This window comes from Carcharhinus amblyrhynchos, unplaced genomic scaffold (assembly GCF_965287045.1).
Source record: "Carcharhinus amblyrhynchos unplaced genomic scaffold, sCarAmb.v2.hapA scaffold_44, whole genome shotgun sequence".
Taxonomy (NCBI): Eukaryota; Metazoa; Chordata; class Chondrichthyes; order Carcharhiniformes; family Carcharhinidae; genus Carcharhinus; species Carcharhinus amblyrhynchos.
In genome coordinates, this window is record NW_027649785.1 from 3,535,322 (window position 1) to 3,552,968 (window position 17,647).

At 47.6% G+C, this 17,647-nt stretch overlaps 1 protein-coding gene across 1 annotated transcript in view; it reads right to left on the bottom strand.

Moving 5' to 3' along the window:
- The window catches only part of LOC145337168 (complement C1s subcomponent-like), a 45,816-nt gene that overhangs the window by 25,861 nt on the left and 2,308 nt on the right, over positions 1 to 17,647 (bottom strand). Inside the window, exons 2-6 of the mRNA XM_080181957.1 lie at positions 16,158 to 16,374; positions 13,921 to 14,098; positions 7,320 to 7,439; positions 2,969 to 3,165; positions 1,561 to 1,708 (exon numbers count right to left, since the gene is read on the bottom strand). Of these exons, the coding sequence (XP_080038083.1) occupies positions 1,561 to 1,708; positions 2,969 to 3,165; positions 7,320 to 7,439; positions 13,921 to 14,098; positions 16,158 to 16,374 (860 nt within the window). The remainder of the gene's footprint in view (positions 1 to 1,560; positions 1,709 to 2,968; positions 3,166 to 7,319; positions 7,440 to 13,920; positions 14,099 to 16,157; positions 16,375 to 17,647) is intronic.

Consider the following 17,647-nt stretch of genomic DNA (forward strand, 5'->3'; position numbering starts at 1 on the left):
AGAATTTTAAATGGTAAGAACCGCACAAGCTGATGTTTTTTAGCAATAACAGAGTTTTGGAGTCAGACAGCATGGGTGGGCAGGCCAAGATAAACTCAAGGTCTCTGCAATACAGACAAGGTTAAATGTGACAATGGTAAAGCCTGTATGTATTGTTAGACTGAAATTTAAACAATGGGTCGGATCGAGCCAGGCTGGATATTTCTGCCCGAGGTCAGTGGACATTTCCATTGTCTGCCCCTCGCCCACTCCGATTCCATGGCAGATGGGGTGGTGGAGTCCCAGCGAATGTCTGTGTGAGAGTCATGGTACAAATAGTCATGGTCATCTTCATGTAAACACCAGAGTCTGCTCTAGAAACCTCTCTGAAATAGCGTGCGCTTGAAAAATAGAGAGATGACAACCTATTCTGAGTCTCCTATAATTAGCTCATAGGAAATCACTTATAAACAGCGTACAGATAATTAGTAGCATGAAGATTGTTAACATCATGCAGATTATTAGCAACATATCGGTTACAAGCAAAGATTATCAATAGCATAAAGAGAATTAGCATAAGGATCACACAGGAAGGATAAGAACCTGCTTTAGGAAGGATGTTATTCAATTGGAAAGGGCGCAGAAAAGATTTACAAGGATGTTACCTGGACTGGAAGGTTTGAATTATAAAGAGAGGCTGGACAGGTTGGGACTTCTTCTCCTGGAGTGCAGGAGGATGAGGGGTGATCTTAATCGAGGTTTGTAAAATCATGAGGGGCACAAGCCAAGTCTTTGCCCCAGGGTAGGGGAGTCCAAAACTAGAGGGTGTGGGTTTAAAGTGAGAGGGGAAAGATTTAGAAGGGACCCAAGGAGCAACTTTTTCACACAGACGGTGCTGCGTGTATGGGGTGATCTGTCTGAGGAGTCAGGAAGCAGATAGTTAAAAGACATTTGGACAGGTACATGGATGGGAAAGGTTTAGAGAGATATGGGCCAAACCCTGATAAATGCAGCTGGTTCAATTTAGGAAAACTGGTTGGTGTGCTCCAGTTGGGCTGAAGGGCTTGTTTCTGTGCCGTATATCTCTGTGACTCTATATAGATTATTAACAGCATATAGATTAGAAGCAGCATATAAATTATTGGCAGCACAGGCGCAGTGGGTTAGCACTGCTGGCTCAGGGATCTGGGTTTGATTCCTGGCTTGGGTCACTGTCCGTGTGAAGTTTGCACGTTCTCCCTGTCTCTGCGTGGGTTTCTTCCGGGTGCTCCAGTTTCCTCCCACACTCCAAAGGTGTGCAGGTTAGGTGCCAAATTGTCAGAGGGACTAAAGCTAGATTAAATGCATGGCATTACAAGCATGCGGCCTGGGTGGGATTGTGGTCAGTGCAGACTCGATGGGCTGAATGGCCTCCTTCTGCACTGTAGGATTCTATGATTCTGTATAGGTTAGAAGCAGCATATAGATTATTTGCAGCATATTGGTTCGAAGCTACAGACAGAGGCTCTGGAGAGGATTGGCCAAATCGCCAGGTTGTAAGAAGTGAAATTCAAGGTGGTTTCAGCAAATTCCAAGTATTACCGGTCGATCTGTAAATGATCTTCCATCCTTTCTTCTGTCCTTGACCATCTGTGTTGAAAGTTATGTCCACCACATTTGACAAACGTCTTTTTATATTTGGTGCTTTGTTTCCGCAGAACGGTCCGTATTCCTTCCTTCCAGATGTGACCTGGAACAGGGAAAATCCACATTGGTTGCAAGATCTCAGAATAGTTTGATAGTGAAGGAGGAAATTCAGCCCATCACATCACCACCAGCTCTCTTAAAGAATAATGGAGTTCATCACAGTATGTACTCAATCCCCTTTTGAATGCTGCTGCTAAATCTATTTCTGCCACGTTCTCAGGCAGTGCATTTCAAACTCAAACAATTGTTGATTAAACTGAAGACTTTTCTCACGCCCCCCTCTGATTCTCTTTCCAATCACCTTAAATCTGTCTCTTTTGTGATTACTGGCTTGTCAATAACTTCCTTCACTTCCTTTGTTTAAACCTTTCATTAAACCTGCAATAAATCTCCTCCTGGTTTTCTTAGTTCTACAGGAGAATAACTCCAGCTGCTCCGATCTCCCACATTACTGTTATTCCTGAACCCTTGCATCATTGAAAGATTGATGGTTTATATTCATTTCACCTGTGAGGAAAAAAAAGAGAGTAACAAATGACTGCTGAAGATTAAATATGACTATAATATAAGTTATATAAAGACTATACATGGGCCAAATGAAGGCTAGTGGGGTTAGCTTAGATGGGCATTTTGGTCGGCATGGACCAATTTGGGACAAAGGGCTGTCTCCATGCCATAAATCTATGATTCGATTATGTTCCCCCCAGTGGCACTGACCCTAAAGGTTAGTGAGCCAACTTGGGAGACTACACAGGGGCTGAATGAACATCCTTCTATTCCTGTTTGACAAGATCTCTTTGAAGATTAATGGGCTTTTTCTGTTCATGTGTAACAGTCTTGGAGAGGGGCTGAACGGCCACTTCCTGTTCTGTGTAAAGTCTGCAGAGGGGCTGTTCTGTCTAAGTTAATGACTTCAACCAGGCTTATTGAGGGTTGCCCTCTTAGAGTATGAGCTCCCTGATTGAGGCCATAATTGCCTGTCCAATCAGAGAGCATCACCAGTATATAAGTATGGGTGTGCCAGGTCCATTGGCACTCTGGATTCTGACTCTGTACTTGAAGTGTTCCTTTAGAGTGGAGTTAACGTTGTAAATAAAGGGAATCTGGTGAAGGGACATTGGTACCTGAGGAGTTATTTAGATAACAGGCCTGAAAGGGGTTGAATGGCCTCTTCCTGTTCTGGTCAAGAGGATGGGAAGGGGCTGAATGGCCTCTGCCAATTCTGTGTAAAGGCTGGAGAAGGGTTGACTGTTTTAAGGGACTTACCATAGGGATAAAGGGACCATTTTAAAGACAGCCATACCTTTAAGACATCAGATGTGCAACCGGTTGAAGGATCCCCTTCCACGTCAAATTCCTTTGCAAATCCCAGGATCACCTCGAAACCTTTCTCAATCTCAATTTTGTACTGACACATTGAGTTCTCCGCGTAATTGTCGGGATAGTTGGGGCTGGTGATAACGCCTTTGAAACTTGTCAGCACTTCCCCACTGCAGTTCACTAGAGATGAAAAGACACAAAGGTTTAGGGACCCCTGGCTGACGATGGACATTGAGGCTCTGGTCAGGGGAAAAAAAGAAAGCTTACATTAATTTTCAGCAATCTGGGACAAGTGGATCCTTCGATTGCTATAAAAAGTGGACACTTAAGAGTGGAATCAGGAGGGCAAAAAGAAGGTATCAGATAGATCTGGTAAATAAGGATAAAGAAAATCCCAATAGGTTCTATAGCTATATTAAGAGAGTGATAGGTCCCCTTAACCATAAGCATGGCCGTCTGTGTGTGCAGCCATAGGAGATGGTGAGATTTTTAATCAGGGTGGCAGATAGCACAGTGGTTAGCACTGCTGCCTCACAGTGTCAGGGACCCCGGTTCAATTCCGGCCTTGGGCTACGGTCGGTGCGGAATTTGAACATTCTCCCCCATGTCTGAGTTTGTTTCCTCTGGGCACTCCAGTTTCCTCCCACAGTCACAAGATGAGTAGGTTTGGGTGATTAGTGGGGTAAATGCAGACAGTGACAGGGATAGGGTGGGGATCGTGAGTAAGATGCTGTATCAGAGTCAGTGCAAACCTGATGGGCTGAATGGCCTCCATCTACACGGTAGGGATTCTATAATTCAATCAGGTTGAATATCAACTTGTATATCCTTCCAACATGTCTCAGAGGTAGGCAGTAAGAGTAGGAGAGATTCCTGGCCAAGCATGTGATGGAAAGTTAGAATCTCCATAGTTTCAGTTTACAACATGCATGTAGAACTGTACATTTCCACCGTAACACGGACAGCCTGATGTGTAACATGTGGAGAATTATAGGTTATTGTCTACAACCTTTATCTCCAATAGGAGATGAAAGGCTAAGTACTACTGAGACATCTGGTTATAGAATCCCGACAGAACAGAAAAGAGGCCATTCAGCCCATCGAGTCTGCACCAAGTGTCTGACAGAGTAACTCAGAGGGGGCAATGGTCTAGTATTATTGCTAAACAATTAATCCAAACCTCACCAATTTTCTGGGGAACTGGGTTCAAATCCTGCCACAGCAGATGGTAGAATTTGAATTCAATAAAAAAAATCTGGAATTAAGAATTTACTGATGACCCATTGTCGATTATCAGAAAAACCCATCTGGTTCACTAATGTCGTTCAGGGGAGGAAATCTGCTGTACTTCCTTGGTCCGGCCTACATGTGACTCCAGAGTCACAGCGATGTGATTGACCCAACTGTCCTCAAGCAATTAGGGATGAACAATAAATGCTGGCCCAGCCAGCGACACCCATGCCCCATGGAGCAGGGGCTACTTCAGGAGATCGCAACTCGATAAACCTGAGAGCTCAGTGAAACCTCAGGAAGACTCTTTCATCAGTCTCCAAGGAGCCTTTAATATCTAATCAACAACAGAGATATTCTCCCCGTATCTAATATGGGCCAATATTTCTCCTTCAAGCAACATCACTTGAGAAAGTAGTTTTCCTGCTGTTTTTTCACATTTTGAGGTTTAGTAGTTATGGAGATGGTTTGCTGCCAAATACTACATTTCAATCTGCTGGATTTGCATTTCAAAAAAGCAGTTTCAACTGCTGTAATTATGGTCACTGACTTAAAGATGGTTGCCACAAGTCACCTGGCCAACCTGCAGCTACAAGTTGGTCAAGTTTCTAAGAAACGTGGATTACAAATAGGACAAATTGAGGCAAGCCACCTGTGGAATTTAACGTCACTGATGACTTCATGGGTAGAATGAAAACTAAAATGGCTGCCCCAATTTATATCACTATATATAGCTTCATTCCACTTTGTTAGAGATGAAGAGTCAATACAGAAACAATGGCAACCTGAGGTGTTGCTCTTAGCTCATCAAATAGAAGAATGGGTTATTCAGAAATGTTTTTTAAGGCTTAAAAGGATTAATCACAAGGCCCAACACACTGACCAAGATCTGTCTAAATGTGAGCTAATCAATTATCTCATGAAATATCTGATCATCATTCATGTGATTGCAATAAGGCTTCGAAGGCAGAAGCCCCTTCACCAAAGTGTGCTAGCAGTTAGCAGACTATCTCTGGGGTGTCAGAGGAACTGAGACTCCCAGTTTAGTACAAGGCTAAGACTCCCTGATTGGCCCATCAATTGGATCTTTAACCAGGGAGTTCATATTCCAATAGACCAACATCAATGGCCTGACTGGAGTCATTACAATGATATAAAACAACTTTATGAAGTTACTTTTATTACTAAAACTCTGCAGGAGCAACATCAGAAATCAAACTACACCAGCAGCAGAAAGCATGCTAGCCTCTCTCTCTCTCAGCTCATTTTGGATTCTAATTGTTTATGTAACTAGTAAGGTTGGCCAAGGAGAACTGGTGCATTTGGTTTATTTAGACTTTCAGAAGGCTTTCAACAACGTCTCACATAATTGACTACTGTGCAAAGTTAAAACCCATGGGATTGCAGGTAATGTCCTGAGACGCATAGGAATCTCGGTAACAGGTAAGAGGCAAGGTGTCTTTTTCTGACTGGCAATCAGTGACTAGTGGGGTTCCACAGGGATCTGTGCTAGAACCCAACTGTTCACATTGTATATTAATGATTTGGAAGAAGCAACTGAATGTATTAATCTCCAAATTTGCAGATGATAAAAGTTTGGTGAGCTGTGAGGAGGATGCAGAGATGCTTTAGCATGATTTGGACATGCTGAATGTGTGAGCATCTGCCTGGCATATGCATGTGGATAAATCTACTTTGGGAGCAATAATAGAAAGACAGATTATCACTGGAATGGGTGTAAATTGAGAGAGGTGGATACTCAGTGAGATCTTGGTGTCCTCGTGCATCAGTCGCTGAAAGCAGCAGGCAGTAAAGAAGGCAAATGGTATGTTGGCCTTCATAGTGAGAGGACTTGGGTATAGGGATAGGGAATGTTTTGCTTCAACTGAATAGGGCGTTGGTGAGGCCACACCTACAGCATTGTGTGCAGTTTTGGTGTCCTTATCTGAGGAAGGATGTCCTGGCCATAAAGGTAGTACAACAAAGGTTTACCAGGCCGATTCCCGTACTGGCAGATCTGTCATATGAAGAGAGACTTCACTTTGAGATGGGGGCAACCTTTAAAACAGTGCCTGCTGTCTGTGAAACCGGGCTTGCCGGCTTGTTTAGATCCCGGCCCTCTCAGAACTGGTGTAAAACTCGCCCCTCTCCCTGTAAAAAATGACTAAATGTGGGAAAATTGTGATTGGATTCCAGACATCCAGAACGAATCACATTGGTTTCCTCATTCACACTGACACTTCAGCTGGAATTTTCCAGTCATTCACATCAGCGGGATTCTCCAGTCCCGCTGCAGATTTGGCTGAGTGCCAAATTCTCTGTCCTCACTTGCAGTGGTGTCAAGGCGTGAACAGCTGGAAAATTCTGACCATTGTCATTTTGTGGGGAAATTCCGCACTAAGAACTTCAAGGCTAAAGGAGACTCGGGGAGTGGGATTTATTATTACACTGAGCCTGCATGGATTCACCTGGCCTCTTTTCTGTACTTGAACTCCCTTTGGCACAGTGGTTAGCACTCCTGCCTCACAGCGCCAGGAACCTGGGTTCGATTCTCGGCTCGGGTCGTTGGCAGTGTGGAGTTTGCACATTCTTGTCATGTCTGCGTGGGTTTTCTCCAGGTACTCCGGTTTCCTCCTACAGTCCAAAGATGTGTGGGTTAGGTTGATTGGCCGTACTAAGAAATTGCCCCTTAGTGTCCAGGGATGCGTAGGTTAGAGGGATTAGTGAGTATAATACGTGGGGATGTGGGGGTGGGGCCTGGGTGGGATTGTGTTCGGTGCAGACTCGATGGGCCGAAGGGCCTCTTTCTGCACTGTAGGGTTCTATGATTCTCCCTGTGTCCGTGTGGGTTTTCTCCAGATGCTCCGGTTTCCTCCCACCTTCCAAAGATGTGCTAATTAGGTTGATTGATCGTGGCAATTTACCCTTCATGTCAAGGGGATTAGCAGGGTAAATGTGTGGGGTTATGGGAATAGGGCCTGGGTGGGATTGTTGTCCATGCAGGCTCTATGGGCCGAATGGCTTCCTTTTGCTGCATAGGGATTGTGTGATTCCATGATTATCTATTTCTGCTTTTGGAACAAATGTAAAGGACAACCTTTTACCTCCACAGGTGCTTTGGTCTTCTTGCAAGAAGTAGCCTGGTCTACAGGAGCAATGAAATCCTCCAATATAGTTGTTGCAGTAATGGGTACAAGGATTCGCCTCTTCACATTCATTGACATCTGTGATCAAACGGAGATACTGAGGGTTATTTCCTTCATTCATACGGAGTCTCCCCTCCATTCCCTGCAGGTGGAGCCTGGTATTTTGTCAAAATCCCAGAGACTCAAGCTGCTGTCCATTCTCTGAGCCCTTGAGGGGAAAGTGCAAGTGTGAGGTTTGGCCTGCCAGGAACAGTCCCGGGTCCATGTGAAAGTGAGACAGATCCACAGGCAAACACCCACACAAACACCCACACAAACACATGCACGCAGTCACACACAGGTCAGAATTTATTGTCATCCCATGATGAGTTTGGTGGAGGGGGGGGTATTTAGTCAGGTGGGAGATAGTGTGTGGGGTCACCACTGACTTCTCACATCTGCCCTAATTTATTGTAGCTCTGAAAGATTTCTGGAAGAGTTTTGCACCCCATTGCCGCTGGTATCGATCCAATGACAGGTGGGGGTCTTACCATCCTGGTGGGAGGGGCTGAAGGCATGAATAGAAACCACACTGGGGCTGCTGTAAGGTTTCCGGAGTATGGGGACCTCAGTGCCCGAGCCAGCGATGGGGCATCGGGAAGGAGACAAGCCCACAGAGAGTCAGCCCCTGTGCTGGCTGCCAACTGCACTCCATCCCTCCTGGTGGCTTCATGCATCGAATCATCCGAACACACAAAAATTCACTCACACACAAACTCACACACAGAGACATATGCACACACAGACACTCACACAGACACACACACACACACAAACTCACACACAGAGACATATGCACACACAGACACTCACACAGACACACACACACAAACACATATGCACACACAGACACTCACACAGACACACACACACAAACTCACACACAGAGACATATGCACACACAGACACTCACACAGACACACACACACAAACTCACACTCAGAGACATATGCACACACAGACACTCACACAGACACACACACACAAACTCACACTCAGAGACGTATGCACACACAGACACCCACACAGACACACACACAAACTCACACACACAAACTCATACACAGAGACGTATGCACACACAGACACCCACACACACACACACACTCATACACAGAGACATATGCACACAAATGTATACATAGAGAGACATGCACAAACTCTCCCACACACACACAAATGCATTCACAGAGAGAGACACACACACACAAACTCGTACACAGAGACACTCACACAAACTCATACACAGAGGCACTCACACAAACTCGTACACAGAGACACTCACACAAACTCATACACAGAGGCACTCACACAAACTCGTACACAGAGACACTCACAGACACATACAGACAGTGACCAGTGAGCCTGCACACATCAGTGAGAGAGAGCTTGCAGCCAGATTGAGATTTCAGACAGAGTGCTGGTATCAGGAATTCAGAGCTGAGTGGGTAACTACTGGTAAGTGTTTCAGTTTCTTTCTCTTTACAAATCAGGAGTTTAGTTTAAAGGTCAATGAGAAACTGACCCGGTTAGTGAGGTGGCAGTTATCTGTCAATCAACTGAAGCCTGCTTAGGGCCCCAATAGGTGGGAACACTTAGGAATTTTAGACTGGTGTGTGAGTCATCCCAGCTCATCTCAGATGTATATAAGGCAAACGCATGAGCAGTGAACCTGCGCACGACCAGTGGGAGAGAGGCTATAGCCAGAATGAGATTTCAGCCAGAGTGAGGGTGTCAGGAATCCGGTGCTGAGGGGACAGAGGTGTCCATCTTTGGGAGAGTCGGACCTGTGAGGGAGGCGTGAGGGCGAGTGAGAGGTAGAAGGAAATCGAACTATGCCGTCATAGCCAGCAGGTAAGTGATTACTGGAGATTGGTAAGTAGTTTTTTTTCTTTCTTTCTCTTGGCATTCTAGTTGTTGCTGTTGTATGCTACAATAATGTTTCTGTGTAATTTCTGTGGTTTAGAGTTTGTAAAGGTTATATTTGATAGTAACGAGGAGCAGGAAAGAAGGGCCCTAGAGAATTAGATAAAATCTGAAACAAATCATCTTTCAAAAGTTTAATTTAAAAGGCAGGAGAGCTCCAAGCCATGGTTTGCTCCTCTTGCTCTTTTTGGGAGGCTGGGGACAGTTCCAGTCCCCTGGGTCAGCATGTGTGCAGGAAGTGTCTCCAGTTACAACTCCTGGAAGCTCGAGCGGCGGCTGGAGACACTGTGGAAAATCCGCGAGTCAGAGAGTATCGTGGGTGTAGAGAGATGGTCACTCCGCAGGCAGGAAGGGAATGGGTGACCACCAGACAGAGCAGTAGAGATAGGCAGATAGTGCAGGAAACTCCTGTGGCCATTCCCCTGCAAAACAGATATACCGCTTTGGATACTGTTGAGGGGAATGACCTCTCGGGGAAAGCAGCAGCAGCCAAACTCGTTGCACCACAGTTGGTTCTGCTGCAGAGGGGAGGGATGAAAAGTGTGCCAGTGCAACAGGGGAATAGTCAGGTGTTTCTGTGGCTCTAAATGAGACTATGTTGCCTCCTTGGTGCTAGGGTCAAGGATGTCTTGGATCGTGTACAGGACATTCTGGAGGGGGAAGATGAAGAGCCAGTGGTCGTGGTACACATCGGTACCAATGACATAGGCAAAAAAAAGGATGAGTCCCTGAAGGCAGAATACAGGGAGCCAGGAAGAAAGTTAAGAAATTGGACCTCAATGGTAGTGATCTCAGGATTACTACCAGTGCCACACGTTAGTCAAGAATAGAAATGACAGGCTGTCTGTTGTTCATCCATTGTCATCGATGAGGACCTCAAAACCATTAGTCATTTTGAGGCTGGTTGCAGTGTGTCTGAAAATGACTGATCAGGCCAATTCGGGCACGCAATGTCCTGGCGCATATTGGACAGACTTGTGTAGTTATTGTGCTGGTGGCTCTGGGTTTGCGCAGCTCACACTTAAGTTGTGCTTCAGCAATACACCTTGCTTTGTGAGCCTGACAGTCTTTGTGGGTGAGGCAGCGCCAGGTAGGGTGGTTTTGTGCCAGCGTTTCCCAGGTGGTCGTGTCAATGTCAAGCGACTTCAGGGAGGCCTTGAGTGTGTCTTTGAAACGTTTCTTCTGCCCTCCATGCGAGCGTCTTCCAGCAGAGAGTTGCCCAAAAAGGAGCTGCTTGGGTATGCGCTCGTCTGACATACAGAGGACGTGACCTGCCCACCGGGTCTGCGCTCTCGTCAGCAGTGTGTGGACTGATGGTAGACTTGCTGTAGAGAGAACTTCAGTGTCTGGTACTTTGTCTTGCCATTGGATGCGTAATATTCTGCGAAGCCATGTCGTGTGGAAATGATTGAGCTGTCTTGCCTGCCTTCGATACACAGCCCACGTTTCCCAGGCATGCGGGAGGGTAGTGAGTACCGCGGCGCTGTAAACCTTCAGTTTTGTTGCTGAGCCGATTCCCCGCCGTTCCCATACAGTGGAGTGCAGTCTACCCAAAGCAGAACTTGCCTTTGCTATTCTGCAGTTAACTTTTCTATCAGTAGTCGCTGCTTGGGAGAGGGTGCTGCCAAGATAAGTGAACTGGTCCACTGCCTGTAGTTTCTGCCCTTGGATTGTGATTATGGGTTCTGTGTACGGCGCACGAGGAGCAGGCTGGTACACGACTTTGGTCTTTTTAACGTTGATGGCGAGTCCAAAGTTGTCACAAGCCGTGGAAAATTTGTCCACGCTGACTTGCATCTCTGACTCTGGGCGCAGTCATCGGCAAAGAGGAAATCTCTCAGAACAGTCTCCTTCACTTTGGTAATAGCTTGAAGTCTCCTCAGGTTGAAGAGCTTCCCATCCACTCTGTACTTGAGGCTGATTCCAGCCGCACTGTCCTGGAAGGCATCATTCAGCATGGCAGTAAACGTCATGCCGAACAGCGTGGGTGCGAGCACACAGCCCTGTTTGGCGCCACTGGTGACTGGCAATGCTTCAGAGGATTCTCCGCCATCCAGTACTCTGGCCGTCATGGAACTGGCGTGCCATCTGAATGAATTTGGGGGGGCAGCCGAACTTTGACATAATCCTCCACAGGCCTTGTCAGCTTACAATGTCGAAGGCTTTCGCGAGGTCAAGGGTTGTGTAGAGCTCACGATGCTGCTCCTGACACTTCTCCTGAAGTTGGCACGCAGCAAAAATCATGTCAATAGTCCCACAACCTTTGTGGAAGCCACACTGTGACTCTGGAAGCAGGCCCAGCTCCAGATGAGTGACCAGACGATTTAGCGAGGGCTTTCCTGTGATGGAGAGCAGCGAGATTCCTCGGTGGTTGTCGCATACTTGCTGATTGCCCTTCCTCTTGTAGAGGTGTCCGATGGAAGCATCTTTAAGTTCCTGAGGAATGGATCCTTGTTTCCAAAAGGACTGGAACAACTCAGTGAGCTTCTCGATAAGTGCAAGCAGGAGCTAGGAAGCTAGGAGAAACTGCGAACTAGGAAGAAAGTTAGGAATTGGACCTCAAGGGGTAGTGATCTCAGGATTACTACCAGTGCTACGTGTTAGTCAAGAGTAGAAATGACAGGATATATCGGATGAATACATGGCTGAATACATGTCAGGGGGAGGGTTTCAGATTCCTGGGGCATTGGGACAGATGGGACCTGTACACCTGGTTACACCTGGGCAACACTGGGACTGATGTAATAGGGGGACTGTTTGCTAGAGTGATTGGGAGGGTTTAACCAGGGAGATGGGAACCTATGAAAGGAGTCAGAAAAGGAGGGAGCAAGGACAAAAACAAAAGGTAGAAAAGGTAATAAGAAAAGTGATAGGCTGAGAAACCGAGGACAAAGTTCAAACAGGGCTATAGAGAAAAATACTGGGATCAAGGCAAACGATGTTAAAAAGAAAGCTTAAAGTCTCTGCGCCTTAATGCACGGAGCATTTGCAATAAAGTCGATGAACTAATTGCACAGATAGATGTAAATGGATACGATATAATTGGAATTACAGAGACACGGCTGCAGAGTGACCAGGGATGGGAATTGAATGTCCCAGAGTATTCAATATTTAGGAAGGGCAGGCAGAAAGGACAAGGTGGTGGAGTGGCACTGCTGGTTAAAAAGGAAATCAACACAACAGTGAGAAAGGATATTCACTCTGACAATATGGGTAGAGTTGAGAAATCAAAGGGTCAAAAAATATTAGTGGGTGTCATATATCGACCACCAAACTGCAGCGCTGACGTTGGGAATGGCGTGAAACTCAGAATTAGGGATGCATGGGATAAGAGGCTATCGGTGATCATGGGTGATTTTAACCTGCACATAGATTGGGCAAATATGTCCAAAAATGTGCAGGTTAGGTTGATTGACCATGATAAATTGACCCTACTGTCAAGGGGATTTTCAGAGTAAATATGTGGGCTTGTGGGAATCGGGCCAGCTTGTGGTTGGTGCAAACTTGATGGGGCAAATGGCCTCCTTCTGTACTCTAGGGATTCTATGACTAAATCAAATTCGCCACAATGCCATAGAGGAGGAATTCCTGGAGTGTATACGGGATAGATTTCTTAACTAATATGTGGAGGAACCGACTAGAAGGCAGGCTATCTTAGAGTGAGTACTGTGTAATGAGAAGGGAATCATTGCTAATCCAGCTGTACTAGACCCCTTGGGGATGAGTGGCCAGAATAAAGTGGAGAGTGAAGTAGTTGATTCAGAGACTGGTTTGCTGAATCTAAATAAAGGAAACTATGAGGATATGAGGCATGAGGTGGCCTTGATAGATTGGGGAGAGTTACTTTAAAGGGATGACAAATGGATAGGCAATGGCAAACATTGAAGGAACGCATGGGGGAACTGCAGCAACTGTTTATTCCTGACTGGCACAAAAACAAAATGGATAATAGGGCCAACCCAGGCTTACAAAGGAAATTAGAGTGTGTATTCAATCCAAGGAAGGAGCCCTCCCACTCCTTCCTCATCCTCCGTCTTCTCTCTTTCTCCTCTCTCCCCACTCTCCCATTCTTGCCCCTCCCTCGCTTTATGTCCCTCTCTCTCCCCCACCCTCCCTCTCCCCCCTCGTCCTTCCTTCTCTCCCTTTCCCTCCCTCCCCCCCTTTCTCTCCTCTCTCTCCCTACTCCCTCCCACTGTCACCCCCTCCTTTCTTTCTCTCCCTCCTCCTCCTGTTTGTGTGTGTATCTCTCTCCTCCTCCCTCCCCTTCTCTTTCTGTCCCCTCCCTCTCCCCCACTTCTCCTTCTCCCTCTTTTTTTGTCCCTTCCCCCCTTTCTCCCTCTCTCTCCATTCCCTATCTCCCCCTCTCTCTCCCCCATTGCCTTCTTCTTTATTCTTCTCTCTCTCTCTCTCCCTCTTCCCTGCTCATTCCCCCTCTCCCTTCCCCCTCTCCTTTCCTCCTTTCCCCCTCCCTTCTTTCCCTCTCCCTCTCACTCTTTTCCCCTTCCTCTCCTCCTCTCACTCCCCCTCCCTCTTTCTCTCCCTTGCCCCCGCCTTTTCTCTCTCTCTCTCTCTCCACAAGTTTTGTATCTCTTACCAACTGCTGTATAATAGGCGGCGAATCCAGTGTAGCGTTCCTCGTTGGAGAAATCCGTCGTGAAGGTCACTCTCATCCAGTTTCCAGTGGTTTGGTACTCGTGGGGGAATTGGAAATTTTTCCGCTCTCTGCTCTTGCTGCCACAGATTCGGGGATAAGCAGCTTCATCACATAAGATCTGGGTGGGAATGGCAGGTGCAGGAAATGACACAGAAAATGACTGACATCCTCAAAGAGAGAAAGAGAGAGAGACGGAGGGAAATGGATGGACGGACGGATGGATGGACAGTGGAGAAACAAGCCATTTGACCCAATCACTCCATGATGGTGTTTATGCACCCTTCTTCCACATCTCACCCCATCTGCATTATCTTTCAACTCTTTTCTCCTTCATGTATTTATCCAGTCTTCCCCTGTAATGCATCTACGCTATTCATCCCAACTCTATCCCTATCCCTGGTAGCAACTTTCACATTGGGTGGCACTGCTGCCTCACAGCCCCAGGGACCTGGGTTCAATTCCCAGTTTGGGTCACTCCTGTGTGGAGTTTGCACATTCTCCCCCTGTCTGCATGGTTTCCTCTGGGTGCTCTAGTTTCCTCCCACAATCCAAAGATGGGCAGGTTTGGTGCATTGGCTGTGCTAAATTGTCCTTAGTGTTCCAGGATGTGTAGGTTAGAGGGTTTGGCAGGGTAAATATGCAGGGTTGTGGGGATAGGGCCTGGGTAGGATTGTAGTCAATGCAGACTCAATGGGCCGAATGGCCTCCTTCTGTACCCTTGGGATTTTATGATTCTCACCACTCTCTCTGGCTAAGGAAGTTTCTATGGAGTTCCTGGTCGGATTTCTCTCTCACTCCAGCTTTGCTCCCACCCACCAGGGAAGGAAACGCCCTGTTTGTGTGGATTCGATGAAAACTTTTCAAAATATGAACCGTGGCTCCTCTTCTCTCTTTCTTGGGAAGTACACCAGCTCAACGTGGCATCACCTCTGCAAATAGTTTCTGTAACCTCTCCAGAGCCAATACATCTTATCTCAAAATAGATCAGTACATAAACGGAGATGGGTGATAAATATACAGAGGTATAATGGGTAGGCAGTTGGATAGCGAGAGAAATATGTAAAGAGAGAGTTAGACAGAGAGAGAGAGACAGATAATGAATAGCTGAGATGGATAATAAACAGAAATGGATAGACAGATAGATAGATACAGAGATATAATAATCTTGAAATGAATCGACAGATATTGGATCTATTCATGTTTATCAAGAACTGGGCCACATGGAGGCACAGTGGTTAGCACCGCTGCCTCACAGTGCCAGGGAATCGGTTTTAATTCCTGGCTTGGGTTACTGCCTGCATGGAGTCTGCACGTCCTCCTTGTGTCTGCGTGGGTTTCCTCCGGGTGTTCCAGTTTCCTCCCACATTCCAAAAGACATGCTGGTGGGGTGCGTTGGCCATGCTAAATTCTCCCTCAGCATGCCCAAACAGACACTGGAGCGACTAGGGGATTTTCACAGTAACTTTATCAGAGTGAAGCAGTTAAGGCTACTTCACTGAATGTTTTTAAGGCAAAGATAGCGAAATTTTTGAACAGTAAAGGAATTGAGGGTCAGTGCTGAGGGAGTGCCGCACTGTCAGAGGGTCAGTACTGAGGGAGTGCCGCACTGTCAGAGGGTCAGTGCTGAGGGAGTGCCGCACTGTCAGAGGGTCAGTGCTGAGGGAGCGCCGCACTGTCAGAGGGTCAGTGCTGAGGGAGCGCCGCACTGTCAGAGGGTCAGTGCTGAGGGAGCGCCGCACTGTCAGAGGGTCAGTGCTGAGGGAGCGCCGCACTGTCAGAGGGTCAGTGCTGAGGGAGTGCCGCACTGTCAGAGGGTCAGTGCTGAGGGAGCGCCGCACTGTCAGAGGGTCAGTGCTGAGGGAGCGCCGCACTGTCAGAGGGTCAGTGCTGAGGGAGCGCCGCACTGTCAGAGGGTCAGTGCTGAGGGAGTGCCGCACTGTCTAAGTAGAGCTGAGTCCATGAAAAGATCAGCCATGATCTTGTTGAATGGCAGAACAGGCTGGAGGGGCCGGATGACCTATTCCTGCTTCGAGTTCTTATGTTTTTATGTTGTTAAGGATTAAGACTTACAGCAGAGATAAGTAGGACGTATAAGGAAGCAATATCGCTGCTTGGAGAAGAGGCTGATAATTAAATTCTGAAACCTGAAGTGTTGATCTGATACAGAAACAGGTTACCTGCAGATGGTCGTAGGCACATTCTGGAGAAGTCTCGATGTCGATGTGCGTGAAGGAGAGCTTGATGCCATAACCATTCGGAACCTGTATCTCCCAGCGCTGCTGTGTATTATCGGGGTAACCCTGGGGGTAATTGAGAGATGTGAGGTGGCCTTGCATGCCGCTGAGTGAGATGATGCAGGAAGCCGGAGGCAGGAAGAGGAGAGAAAGAATCACCCTAAAGAATCAAAGAGAGAGAGAGACCCACACAAACACAAAGTGAATATGCTGAATCCAGTGGAATAGGGAGACGATTATTTTTTCTTGTTCTCAATTAGTTATCATTTCACTTCTTGTCCAATTCTTATCTATCCATCATCTATATATCCATCTACACTGTCAGAGGGTCAGTACTGAGGGAGTGCCGCACTGTCAGAGGGTCAGTACTGAGGGAGTGCTGCACTGTCAGAGGGTCAGTACTGAGGGAGTGCCGCACTGTCAGAGGGTCAGTGCTGAGGGAGTGCCGCACTGTCAGAGGGTCAGTGCTGAGGGAGTGCCGCACTGTCAGAGGATCAGTGCTGAGGGAGTGCCGCACTGTCAGAGGGTCAGTGCTGAGGGAGTGCCGCACTGTCAGAGGGTCAGTGCTGAGGGAGTGCCGCACTGTCAGAATGTCAGTGCTGAGGGAGTGCCGCACTGTCAGAGGGTCAGTGCTGAGGGAGTGCCGCACTGTCAGAGGGTCAGTGCTGAGGGAGTGCCGCACTGTCAGAGGGTCAGTGCTGAGGGAGCGCCGCACTGTCAGAGGGTCAGTGCTGAGGGAGCGCCGCACTGTCAGAGGGTCAGTGCTGAGGGAGCGCCGCACTGTCAGAGGGTCAGTGCTGAGGGAGTGCCGCACTGTCAGAGGGTCAGTACTGAGGGAGTGCCGCACTGTCAGAGGGTCAGTACTGAGGGAGTGCCGCACTGTCAGAGGGTCAGTGCTGAGGGAGTGCCGCACTGTCAGAGGGTCAGTGCTGAGGGAGCGCCGCACTGTCAGAATGTCAGTGCTGAGGGAGTGCCGCACTGTCAGAGGGTCAGTGCTGAGGGAGCGCCGCACTGTCAGAGGGTCAGTGCTGAGGGAGTGCCGCACTGTCAGAGGGTCAGTGCTGAGGGAGCGCCGCACTGTCAGAGGGTCAGTGCTGAGGGAGCGCCGCACTGTCAGAGGGTCAGTGCTGAGGGAGTGCCGCACTGTCAGAGGGTCAGTGCTGAGGGAGTGCTGCACTGTTGGAGGGTCAGTGCTGTGGGAGTGCTCCAGAGTCAATGGTTAAAGCTGGAGGTGCACTGCGTCATTGGACTTGGGAGTTTTTGAATCAGATATGAAGCTGATACTCGTCTGCTGATCCACTGTCTGTGGAAGGTCTCTGAGCACTATTACAAGCATTCTCCCGGGTCACCTGAGGCCAATATTTGTCTCTTGTTTAAAATGATTAAAAAATTCGGATATCTAATCATTATCTGATGTTGTGGGATCTGACTGG